The sequence below is a fragment of the Podarcis vaucheri genome, assembly GCF_965113315.1.
Source record: "Podarcis vaucheri genome assembly, chromosome: 16".
Lineage (NCBI taxonomy): Eukaryota > Metazoa > Chordata > Lepidosauria > Squamata > Lacertidae > Podarcis > Podarcis vaucheri.
The window spans coordinates 4930689-4944026 of record NC_138754.1 but is presented as its reverse complement, the minus strand read 5'-3'; the positions used below and the strand labels follow the sequence as shown (position 1 = coordinate 4944026).

At 43.5% G+C, this 13338-nt stretch overlaps 1 protein-coding gene across 1 annotated transcript; it reads left to right on the top strand.

Annotated features, from left to right (window-relative positions):
• Window positions 1-5451: 5451 nt before the first annotated feature.
• On the top strand, window positions 5452-11000 carry MRPS21 (mitochondrial ribosomal protein S21). Its single transcript, XM_082202678.1, has 3 exons — window positions 5452-5585; window positions 7136-7297; window positions 10360-11000. The coding sequence occupies exons 2-3, from the start codon at window positions 7215-7217 to the stop codon at window positions 10538-10540; spliced, it is 264 nt and encodes an 87-aa protein (XP_082058804.1). The 5' UTR covers window positions 5452-5585; window positions 7136-7214; the 3' UTR covers window positions 10541-11000.
• Window positions 11001-13338: the final 2338 nt, after the last annotated feature.

Genomic DNA, 13338 nt, shown 5'->3' with positions numbered 1-13338 from the left:
GAGCAATGGATCCAAACTACAAGAAAGAAGATTCCACCTAAACATTAGGAAGAACTTCCTGACAGTAAGAGCTGTTCGACAGTGGAATTTGCTGCCAAGGAGTGTGGTGGAGTCTCCGACTTTGGAGGTCTTTAAGCAGAGGCTTGACAACCATATGTCAGGAGTGCTCTGGTGGTGTTTCCTGCTTGGCAGGGGGTTGGATTCGATGGCCCTTGTGGTCTCTTCCAACTCTAGGATTCTATGAAAGTTGTATAGTTACTTATCTCCTTGGCTTGGGGATCGCATGATTCCATACCCTCCAACATTTCTCTGATGAAAAGAGGGGTGCACTAAGGGAAAGCGGGGCATTCTGGGATCAAAACTGGGACGGCTTCTGTAAATCTGGGACTGTCCCGGGAAAACAGGGACACTCGGAGGGTCTGCAAGTTGGGGAAAGAGTTTGTATGGACACAGGGCTCCATGTGTCTGGTTTAGAAAAGGAACCACTAACTTCTCCTGACAATGACCCCCCTTGGCTAAAGAGTCCTCCGCCAAAAAAACTGACCGGCAGCTTGTGCCGTGTGTCTCAGGGAAAATAAACCGATTCTCATCAAATGCGCTTTGTGCCAATCACCTCCACTCATGGTTCGGGTCAATCATAGGATCACAGCCAGGTCTCTACACCCCCTGCCCCCCGCCTCTGTCAGAACCTATTAGAGCATGGAGGCCTTAGTAGGGGATTGGCTTTCGTCTCTCTGGGCTGTGGGTTTGCGTGTCAGAGGAATCCTCAGAGATTGTACTAATTCCATTTTCTGCCAGAAGGCTTAGGACCCAGAGATAGGCGTGTGAAACGCAACCTGTCCCCATAAGGCCTTTTTTTTGGGGGGGGGGCTCTCAGGTGTATTAGTATTACCTAGGAGTATGGGCAGTGAGGAATGGAGGCAGTGAGAGATTTTACTTTCTTGGGCTCCATGATCACTGCAGATGGTGACAGCAGCCACAAAATTAAAAGACGCCTGCTTCTTGGGAGAAAAGTAATGACAAACCTAGACAGCATCTTAAAAAGCAGAGACATCACCTTGCCAACAAAGGTCCATATAGTTAAAGCTCTGGTTTTCCCAGTAGTGATGTATGGAAGTGAGAGCTGGACCATAAAGAAGGCTGATCGCTGAAGAGTTAATGCTTTTTAATTATGGTGCTGGAGGAGATTCTTGAGAGTCCCATGGACTGCAAGAAGATCAAACCTATCCATTCTGAAGGAAATCAGCCCTGAGTGCTCACTGGAAGGACAGATCCTGAAGCTGAGACTCCAAGACTTTGGCCACCTCATGAGAAGAGAAGACTCCCTGGAAAAGACTTTGATGTTGGGAAAGATGGAGGGCACAAGGAGAAGGGGACGACAGAGGACGAGATGTTTGGACAGTGTTCTCGAAGCTACCAGCATGAGTTTGACCAAACTGCGGGAGGCAGTGGAAGACAGGAGTGCCTGACATGCTCCATGGGGTCACGAAGAGTCGGACACGACTAAACGACTAAGCAACAACAGGGGTATGGGGGCACTCTGGGACAAGCTAGATGCCCCTACCAGGCCTCCAGGTCTGTCCTGAAGTCTCCAGGTGGTATCTGGAGGGCTTGAATGTCCAGGTGGGCACTGCAGGAGTTGGGTGCAAATTATAGCATCCATACTCTGGGTTTGCCTTCCTCTGCTCCCCTCTCCTAATAAACTTGTCCGTGGAGCCAATCCCTGTGACATCTTGGGGGGGGGGTGTTTCCCTTGACATCATCAGGGTCCCACCCTAGGTCTCCAGTTTGTGCCTTGAAATTTCACGGTCTGGGATGCTCCATCTACAGACAACAGACTTCTACACATTTCTTCCATTTGGGGTACTCTCACGAGGACCCTAGTGCATATCACCCATAAAATGCATCAGGGGGGTGGATGCACCGGGGGGGGGATATCCACTAGAAATAAGTCAGAAATTAGACCGTTTTAACAAAAGAAAAAAATCTCTATGGAAAATTGTGTTGGAAAATTTGCTGCTCTCTGGTGCCATCTGGTGGTGCATGTTTATAGCGCATTCAAATCACTTTTTCTTTACAGTGGTGCCTTGCAAGACGAAATTAATTTGTTCCGCGGGTTTTGTCGTCTTGCGATTTTTTTCGTCTTGTGAAACACGGTGTCGGGAAAGTTTTGGAAAAGCTTCCAAAATCACCAAAGTCTTTAAAAACCTCAAAAAAGGCTACCACACCGCGTTCTATGAGTTGCTCCTCGAAGTCAAGTCGCAACTGTATTAACGGTGTTAAGAAAAAGGAAACAAACTTGCAAGACGTTTCCGTCTTGCGAAGCAAGCCCATAGGGAAAATCGTCTTGCGAAGCAGCTCAAAAAACAAACAACCCTTTCGTCTAGCGAGTTTTTTGTCTTGTGAGGCATTCGTCTTGCGAGGTACCACTGTACTAATGTAGCTGAGTCCATGGTTCCAAAAGTATTTAAAATCATCATAATCATCATTTGATGCCTTCTTGCTGCCGCACTGGAAGGATAATTAAGTGTATCATATTTTAGACAGTGCTATGTCAAGATTGAAGCTTAACAATAGCAGCCAGCATTGTGTTATTCATTTGTTCCGTTTGTTAATCACCTGATACAGACCAGTCTCTGGGCAGCTTTAAACCAAGTTAGAAGCTTGCAAAGAATGTAAAACCATAGCAACCACAATAATAAAGCACCATGAGGGTTGTCCTTGGTTATCGCAGTTTATTTATTATTTGTAATAGTGCATTGTTATATTAATTTATTAATTTATACACACCTCTTTACCCTGGCTTTTAATGTTTGCATTTCTTTAATTGTTTGAAACTGTTTATGATATTATGCAATTTCAATATTAACCTGTCCTGTGAGCTTAGGTTGAAGGTCAGATAGGAAGAAGAAGAAGAAGAAGAAGAAGAAGAAGAAGAAGAAGAAATATTGTGTATTGTGTCGTCTATATAAGGTATTTTGTGTGTTTAATACATTTTTTAAACTAACAACCCCCTTTCTTGGCATCACACCTTGACCCACTTAAATATTGCCCTCCTTTCCATCCATCCACCTTGAAATGGGTTGATTTCTCTGTCCTTTGGTTAACCAGAATGCACTGAACACCAGAATTAAGTACTGTAAAGTCCTAGCTCCCCCTCCTGGCCACTAAAGCAATAGCCAATCCATGCATGTCAATATACCTGAATGACTGAAGAAAATAATTTGCATGGTGCTAGTTCTGTTTTCTGAACCAATCAAAATGGAATAACTGATTGGTTATGAATAACAAGATGGTGGGACAGTGTTCTCGAAGCTACCAGCATGAGTTTGACCAAACTGCGGGAGGCAGTGGAAGACAGGAGTGCCTGGCGTGCTCTGATCCAGGGGGTCACGAAGAGTCGGACACGACTAAACGACTAAACAACAAAAAGTTCTGTTTCAAGGGTCAGTTGGCTTTCACTGCTGCTGTCTCAGTCCTGTGTGGAAAAACATTTTTGTTGTTGTAAAAAAAAAAAAAAGGTTATTAATTGCCAGGCAAGCCTTTATTTATTTATTTATTTATTTATTTTAATCAACCCATCAATACATAACAATAAAAAAATCAGTGCAGGCACACATAATAAATGCTTGAACCTGTGCTTTACATATTATACAATTATTAAGCACTGGTTTTTTATTTTTATTTTATAAAAGATTTGCCTAGCAGTTGAGAAGCCACGGATAGTTCAATGCTTTTATTTTCATGAATAGTTTTGCATTGACTACTGGCTGATTTTTTTTGTAAAAAAAAGGTTGCAGTGGGAAAGCTATTGATAAATCAGCAACGAGCTTAATTCGTTTATTCATAGAGTTATTAGTCATTTTATTGCTATGGGGTTGGTGTTTTTTTCCTACCTCCTTCCCCCCCCCCCCCTTATGCTATTGCTTTATATATTTGCACAAGGCCTCTTTCTGAACATGAGCCATTGCTGGCTCTTTTATTTATCATGCAATGTTCTTAGGTAGGGGCAGGATAGTGATTTCCAATATGGCCTTTTAAATGTTTAAACTACTAGTCTAAAGCTTTTAATATTTGATGAATTTTTGTATCTTAATATTTTGCTGGAACCTGCCCAGAGTGGCTGGAGAAACCCAACCAGATGGGCGGGGAAGGAAGGAAGGAAGGAAGCAAGGAAAGAAGGAAGGAAGGAATACAACAACAACAAGAAGAATGGCAGATGAAGATGATGACCTAACCGGAAGAGTCCGCAACCAGAAGGAGGCGTATCAGGAAGAGTGGATTAAATTTAATGATTACTTAAATATGTTAAGTTAAATGAACTGAAAACAGCTTGCAGATCGTTAATTGGCTCAGGATTTTATTTATGATGTGTCGAATTAATATGTTTAATTTTATAATGTGAAGATCTAAGAATGTTAATGTTTAAGTTGAATTTTATAAGAACTGTGATTTGGAAAACCGTTAAAAGGACATGCAATGAAATTCAACCAAGGGGAAGCGAGGAAGTCACTTAACAATGTTAACAAGTGTAATTTTCAATAAGGCTACGATTTATGTTTGTTTGTCTTATGTGTTTGTTTATAATGTTGTGAAAACCATTTAATTTTTTTTTGGAAAAACATCAACAACAAAACAACCACCACAACTATTATTATTATTATTATTATTATTATTATTATTATTTTGCAGAGCATGAAAGCATAAGGTGCTTTATTTAATTTTTTAAAGTAATATTTATTGAACAATCAAAAGCTTCAAAATTTAAACATAAAATACAAAAGCCAAAAAAAACCCTACAAAAATAAGAAAATACAAAACAAAACACATAAAGGTACACAATAGAAAACAGTTAACAGAATAGAAGAAAAAGAAGAAGAAAACACCAAAAAACAAAACAGAAAAAAGATTAGTATTTTCATATCCTATACTTCATTCACTAGTTTCTTGACCTCCTCACACCTCCCCTTTTTGTATTCCAGTTCAGATATTTAGTTCAGCAAATCCTTACCCTCTATTAACATCTTAATATGTTTAATTTTATACTGTGAAGATCTAAGGATGTTAATGTTTAAGTTGAATTTTACAAGAACTGTGATTTGGAAAACCGTTAAAAGGACATGCAATGAAATTCAACCAAGGGGAAGCGAGGAAGTCACTTAACAATGTTAACATGTGTACTTTTCAATAAGGCTATGATTTATGTTTGTTTGTCTTATGTGTTTGTTTATAATGTTGTGAAAACCAATTAATTTTTTTTTGAAAAACAACAACAAAAACAACCACCACCACAACTATTATTATTATTATTATTATTATTATTATTATTATTATTATTATTATTATTATTATTATTATTAATTGATTGGGGGGGAACCGAAAATAGCAGTAAGGAGGCCGTCCCTATTCGGTGACAACGGGAGAGGATAACTTTAGCGCAGGAGTTTGACCTCCTCGTCTCCCAGCAGGCCTTCCCGTTGCCATGGTGACCAGGACTAGGCCGCAGGCCGGAGAAGCAAGAAGGGGGGGAAAGGAACACGCGTTTCCGGTTCCGGTTTGCGGCTCCGTCCTGACTCCAGCGGCGGGTGAGTGTAGTCCTTGGCGGGGGCGCGCGAGGAAGCCCCTCTTGGCCCCGCTCCCCTTCGGGTCCGCCGTAGGCCGCGCGCATCCCCGGCCTCTATTAGGAGCTCCTGCCCCGGGAGGAAGCGCGGGAGGCGGGCTGAAAAATAATCATGTGGCGGTTCCCTCGAAAGATACTGTTCCTCTCCCTGTCGCCGTGGAAATTATTAATTTTTTTTGGGGGGGTTAACCTCCCCCATTGAGGGGGGGGGCTGCCCTTAGTTTTTGTTGACGGGAGAAGTTGGGGCGCTCCCCGTTTTATCTGATTTGTTGCATTAAAATATATTTCGTGCCCCTTCTTTTCCTCCGAGGGAGGTCGAGGCGGGGGAAATTCATAACCCCCCCTCCTTTTCCCCGTTTTACCTTCTCACGGCGACCCTGTGAGGTAGATTAGGTTGAGAGATGAGTGACTGGCCCAAGGTCACCCCAAAAAGGGGGAGACCCCTCCGCAGTTTCCTCCAAATTGGGGTGTGTGTGTGAACGGCCTCCCTTCATTATCCTCCCCTTCGTACATAATTTTATGTTGTTTATTATTGTCAGGTAAATTGGTTTAGGTGGCCCCAAAGAGCCTGGAAGGGGCAATGAAAACAGCCGAGGGTTGCCTCCAGCTTATTTCTACTCAGTTGGAATCAATGGACCTAAGTTAGTCATGTCTCTTAACTTCAGTGGGTTTGCTCTGAGTAGGAGTTAGCATTGGATAATAATACTGATTTTCACAATTTCAGAATTGGGCCATGAACTGAGAAAATAGAAAAACCCAGTATTTTATTTTTTAAGAAACAGTGCCTGGAGTTTCAGCACTCTGCATGGATCTACTTTGAGATCTGCCAACTGGACAGCCAAATGAGAAATGATTACTTTACTACATTTATTATTATAATTATTGACTCTTGTTGTTTATCACATGTATTGCCTTTTTTAAAAGTATCTCAAAGTTACTTACAGCAATAAATAAATAACATAGGCATTTAACACCAGCATAAAAACAGAGAAAATTCATTCATATTTTTCTAAAGGCAGGACTAAAAAAATCCCACCCACTGAAGGAGGCAGCCAATAATAAAAAGCCAAAGGCCTGTGTACCCACACAAGACACTTAGAATTATTGTTTTAGGTATGAATTCATGAAGTGCCTTTTACGTGTATGCCTTGAAGCAATTCATGGTCATGTCATTAAAACAGCTATAATAGTTTTTAAAGCAATACAAAGAAACCCCAGATTTGTAAGAAGGCTTTAAAAACAATACAAAAGGGGCACCGAAGTCAGAGAGACACCTGAGTGGTGGTGGTCTCCTAACAACTCTCAGCAACCACAACAAAGTCCAGTTCCCAGGATTCTTTGGGGGGAGCAATGCCTGTCAAAAAAGTGGTATGAAAACTTTAAATGTATATTGCAGATGGGGGTCAGAGAAATTTGAACCAGGACTTTCGTGTGCATCTAGCACTAACAGTAGTCCCCCAATATATTTTATTTATGTTTAGCTGTGAAGTGTCCTTTTATTATTATTTTTAAAAGGTATCTTTGGGAGATTCTCTTGTTTGGGCCAGAAGCCGATGGCCTCCAGTTCCTGGAGTTAGAAACAGCTACACCTAAGATGGCCAATCACTTGAAATTCATCGCTCGGACAGTGATGGTGCCCAATGGCAATGTGGAGGCTGCCTATCGAGTCCTCAACAGGTAAAGACATCCTTTGGCCTTGCTGCACCCAGGACTGGCTGCAATGTTTTGAATCTGCGCTATGGGGTGAGCTCCCATTGTTTTGCTCCAGCTCTTGCCAACCTAGCAGTTTGAAAGCATACCAGAGTGAGTAGATGAATAGGTACCACTGTGTTGGGAAGGTAAATGGTGTTTCCATGCGCTTTGGCACTCGTCACAGTATTCTGTTGCACCAGAAGCGGTTTAGTCATGCTGGCCACATGACCCGGAAAACTGTCTGCGGACAAACGCCAGCTCCCTCAGCCTGAAAGTGAGATGAGCGCCACACTCTAAAGTCAGATTCAACTGGACTTAACCATCCATGGGTCATTTTCACAATGTTTCTATGAGTTGAATGAGTAGCTTTTGCTTTTATTTCCTGGTTGTATTTTGAGCAGCCATGTGTGACTGCTAGGGCAAAAGCACGTAGGCGATTTGTGTTGTCAAGTTAGGTGGTTTTATGCAACCTTCATCAGGAGAAAGGGAGAGTCGTGACTTGTAATGCTGTCTTGTAAGCAAGCTTTAGTCAACATGTGGCTGTCATGCCCTCTGCTGGCTGGATATCATAAATGGAACTTTTTAAATGATGGGCTCAGGCTGTATGCTTTAAAAATATATATACAAATAGCTTGAGTTCTGTTTTTCGGAACCAGCGCCTGCTGCTATATGAGTGTTCAGGCTTTTGAGTTGCAAAGTGTGCCTTTACAGGATTCATGTGATACTTAATTTGGCTGCAGAACTTTATTTGTGTGTGTGTATCTTGCAGTGTCTGCTTATAATGTGGAGGGTGGGTGACCATTCAGCAAAAATGGGTGCCCATGGCATGGTAACCCAAAAGCATTTTTGTTCTTGGTTAGTGTCTGATACCAGCTATGGGTCTGTGATGGGGAGATGGGCTATGCCCTGTTCCCATGAAATATTACCTGTTTTTGAGAGAGATTTACTGCATAAGGCAGCTTCTTCTGTTCTTAGATTGCATGCAAATGCAAGGAGGGTTGAGTGAGACAAGGAGAGAATGAGAGGGCTCGGTAAGGACTAAAGACTAGATGTTTGAGGCTGCAGGAATGTTTTGCAACACCTGTCTTCAGCTGGTGGACCTGCAACTGCGATGTGGCCTGACCCATGCAAATATTTAGTAAAAGATTAAGAAACGAGTCCCCAAGTGCATGTCTGGTTTAAAAGTGAGCCCTGAGCTTCAAAGGTTGAAGATACCTGTGTTATGATATATGTGCTGGCTGCGAAAACAAAATTGTCCAATGGACAGAATTGCATAGGCTATAAAACCTAAAGGCCTTTACGTCCAAATTGCTTGGGGATGAGTGCCCACCACATTCTGCTGGAAGTTTGGGTGCCAGGAAGGAGAAGGCAGAAAGTTGCAAGGACACCAGACACGGCAGCGTCTTGGCAGGCTGAGAAAACAATCGTTCCTGACCTCCCTGCTACCTGCGATGCATCAGGGAGCTTTCCTCAGAGAGCGGGGATAATTGCAGGGTCAGAGCAAATTGCTTCCTGGTTGCGGGGGAAGCGATTTCCCCTCCAATAGCTCGCCTGCCTCTCTCTGCGTTTTTCTCAGGCTTCCAGTGAAGGGTTTAAAAATAGCTAGAAGTACAGTTGCTGTGTGTGTGTGTAGCTTTTTTTGCTGCGCCCTCTGCATGTTCCCTTCAGATGCCTGTGTCGCCAGCTAGCCAAACATGTGTCTTCCCTCACAGTCCCAGCCCATGAGACTAGGAGCAAGGATGTGCACGAGGTTGCATAAGCCCATTCTGAGAAACCTCTGGCCTCGGGATTGGCTGGCCCGCTGGGTGGAGGGGGCCACCGAGCTCCCTCTCGTTGGGTGCCGGGTGCTGGTGGGCGGAGCTTGGAGCTCATTCAGGATTATTTTTCATCCAACCCTGACAGGCTAGCACTCCCAGGCCATGTGAATGCAAAACGAGGCAGAGCAAGCCAGAATTGCTTTTAAACTCTCATAAAGAGAAAATTGGCATTTATATTTTTCGTTTTGTTTTGTTTTTAAAGCTATCCGGGCTGCTGCTTCTGTTGTGCAGAAATAAATTGCAGATTTCATCTTATAATTCATGCCTGGGAGAATTGCCGTTGAATAGTTTTTGGAATCTCATGGGTCCATGCAATGATTGGCAAATATCTTTGTCTCAGCTACCTTACCGTACGGTAAGGTAGGCTGATATTATCCTCATCCTGCAAAGCAGAGAGAGCTGATTCTGTGACAGGGGAATGACTTGCTGGCTAAGTGAGATTCGAATCTGCAGGGCTCTCCCTGAGCCACTATCCAGCTTCCATTTGTCAACCTCTCAGGGTCGGTTAGCTACAAAGGTGTTCAGTACTGTATATGGCTTTCCATAATTGCAGCCTCACCTCCTAATTCTCCTTCTCACCCGCCAGCCTATTGCAATGCATTGGGTCTCCAGCTTTTTTTGGTGGGGGCTGTTTTTATTTTATTTTACAGCCTTCCTGCGAGTCCCTAGATCGCCTTGCCTGAATCTCAGGTTTGGAACCAGGATGTGGGGGGGGGGGGACCCTTGCCCCAGTAAGATGTCCTTTTGCCAAAATTATGATAGCCCTAATTGATATTAGAGAATTTTTGGTGGCCTAGATACTTTGCAAGTCATGGTGGTGATGATTAAAGATTCAGTTTATCACCCACCCTTCACCATCAGGTCCCAGGGCGGGATCCAGCAATTTAAAATTCAACACTACAAGCTGTTCAAACAAATCACAGTCACGGAAATAGGGTGGGTCCTAAAAATACATATCTCAAGTGTCAAAGGCTGGGGAGAAAAGGCGTGTCTTCAGCATGATCGTCGTGTTTTTATGGCATTTCCTCTAAAGTGCTTCAGCATAAAAAAGAAGAGGAGGAGGAGGAGGGTGGTTATTTTAGTTCTGTATTTTTAGAGTGGGAGTTGGGCACAGCTGGCAGCTATCAGCTTTTCTGTATTTGGCACAGAGGAAGATGGTGGGTTGCTAGCCTGATTCTGGCCTCATCTGACAAGAATTTGACCCTGTTCTTCTTTTTGTTCTCTGCTCAGGGTCCTAACTATGGACGGGATCATTGACAGGAGCAAGCGCCAACGGTATTATGAGAAGCCCTGCCGCAAGAGGCAGCGGGAGGCGTACGAGACGTGCCGGAGGATCTATAACACGGAAATGGCTCGAAAGATCAACTTCCTCATGCGGAAGAACCGCTCAGACCCCTGGATCGGTTGCTGAGCTTGGAAGGCACATTCAAGCATAGTAACTGCTGCAAAACCGAGATGAGCTGTTTATGACTTTTCTGAGCAAAGCTAACACCCCCCATCCACTTCAGTGGGATCTCTGAAAGACTGACTCCCCCCTTTTTTTTGTTTGAAAATATTTTTATGTTATCTTTTTTTTTAAAAAAAAAATCAACATTCTATATTGTTTGTCAGCAACAAACTTCACTAGTGTGCTACCCTTTGATATCTTGTGTGTTAAGCAAAAGTCGCTGGGCAGTCCATCCCAAGCAGGAGGTGTTGACTTGGGTTGTTGAACGCTTCAGAATTATGGGGAGGATCGGCCCTTTGCTGGGAGAACTAATACACGAGGCAGAGACTTTGTTGCATACAGTTCTACATGCTGGCATGTTTGCTTTCTTGGGTAAACATTAAAAAAAATAAAAACAGGCTTCTCCCTCGACAGTTGACAGACACTCTCATTGTAGCTTTGCTTATTGACTTGGCTTATGTCCAGCTTCCGGCCATTTTAATGGACTTCTCTTTCAGAGGCCAATAAAACGAGTCAGTTTTTAAAGCAATTTTGAGGTGCTCTTGTCTGGATAAGGGCTAAAGTAAGAAATACTCAACGTGGTAAAGGGGAGAAAATGTAAAGGAAAGATGTACAGCATGCAAGGATGTAGTAGTAGTAGTAATATATTATTTATACCCTGCCCATCTGCCTGGGTCTCCCTGTTGTTGGAAGTGGAACTGAGGAAGCTGTCTTCTGCTGAGCCAGACTCTTGGTCCATCTAGCGCAATACTGTCTACAAGTGACTGGGTTTGGGGGCAGGGAGCAGGTGTATAACTTGCACCACACTGTTCAACACCCCTGATTTATTGCACAAAGGTGTTGCTGCATAACAGCGCTTAGCAAAAGTAGGCTACACTCCAAGGGTGATTTAAATTGTCTCTTTATAGCCACTTCCAGGATAATTACAGTAGCCTATTCTGCAGAGTTGTTGTTCGCCATTCTTTGCCTGGGCCCACCTCCCACCTCTGATATTGCCAGGACTACATTTTATAGGGTTTTTGCAAGTCATGGTCTCTTTACCTCCCCCACCCCCATGCTGCACACACACACACACACACACACACACACACACACACACACACAGCAGCCTTATGCAGAATCAGCTTTGATCAAGCTAGCAGAAGTTTGTGTGCTCTGGAAGCAACTCTCGGAGGTTTCAGACAAGAGTCTTTTTTTCTAGCCCTATCTGGAAATGCTGAGAAGTGAACCTGGCATCCTCTGCATGCAGAACAGGTTCTTTTCCACTGAACTATGACTCGCTCATGAAATGTTCAGTGGCCTACTTTTAAAAAAAGAAAATGATTTTTTGGGTCATTTTTCATAATAGAAGGGATACAGACATAAGCAAATACAGAATGCAGTAAAAATGATGGTGCAAACAAGAATACAGAAGAAAGGGAGGAGGAAACTGCGGAACAAAGGAGTGTGCAATGCAGCTTGAAACAGCAATTGTATATAAAGAGAAGAAAGAGAGTTAATTTAGTTTTCAATAAAACCTCCACGTTTATCCACAAAATGGGGAACTAGTGGGCTGTGCATCTGGTTTAACATAAGATCTTCTGCCATGTTCTATTTTAGACAAACCATTAAAAACACTCTTTTGGGGTGTCAAATGTCCCCTTCCCTTCCCTTCCCTAGCCATTCCTCCTGTGAAGTGAGTGAGTTGGGCTTTTAGTGGGAAGCCACCCTACTGCAGTGAGAAGCACAAAAAGATCGATGCAAAATGGATGGGTTAATGCCGCACTCTAGGGGAGAGGAGCACCAGGGCTGGATCCGGAGAGAGCACCTGGGATGTGATTGTAGAGGTGGTGCTATATATTTGACTCCAGGATGCCTGAATGGTGGCAGCAACTACAAGTGGTACCTCTGGTTGCATACTTAATTTGTTCTGGAGGTCCATTCTTAACCTGAAACTGTTCTTAACCTGAAGCACCACTTTAATTAATGGGGCCTCCTGCTGATGCCGTGCTGACGTGCAATTTCTGTTCTCATCCTGAAGCAAAGTTCTTAACCCACAGTACTATTTCTGGGTTAGCGGAGTCTGTAACCTGAAGCGTATGTAACCCGAGGTACCATTGTACCTGACTTTCCGAAGACATCAGATGGCAGCCCTGTTTAGGGAAGTTTTTAATGTTCGCTGCTTTACTATTCTGCTGGGAGCTGCCCAGTCAGATGGGCGGCATACAAATAATAAAAAATATTATTGTTATCATTAGCAATCCCAGTGGGTGTGAAGCAGCGTCCCAGGCAGCATAAATCACGGAAACCTTTGCCAAATCTGGGCAAGTGGAGTCTAGTGCCATCTCGACAATGTTTTTTTTAGCCTACACTGCAGGGCTTGCATCACATGCGATTCCACGACGGGGCTGTCCTAAGCCCCCATTTACAATATAGGATCAATCAAGGCAATCCTTTGTTGTCATTTTATTTATTCAATATATATCCCACCCTTCCTCCCAAAGGAACCCAGGGTATGAACTGCACTCGTCCAGCATGGTTTGCAATTCAGGACCAGCGGCCTACACGGCAGGGCTGTTGTGCGCAATTCGCTATGCAAAACACACAGGCTTGGCGGCGGCCTACAGCACCGCAGGGCTGTTTTAAACACGCAGCCGCCTTATTGGCTTATAACGTAATTTTAAACGCCTCCGGGTTTTATAATGGCTTTTTTTTTTTTTTTTTGGTATCACACAGCGATAGAAATCAGCGGGGAGGGATGGGCGGTTGATGGCTTAGCCGTC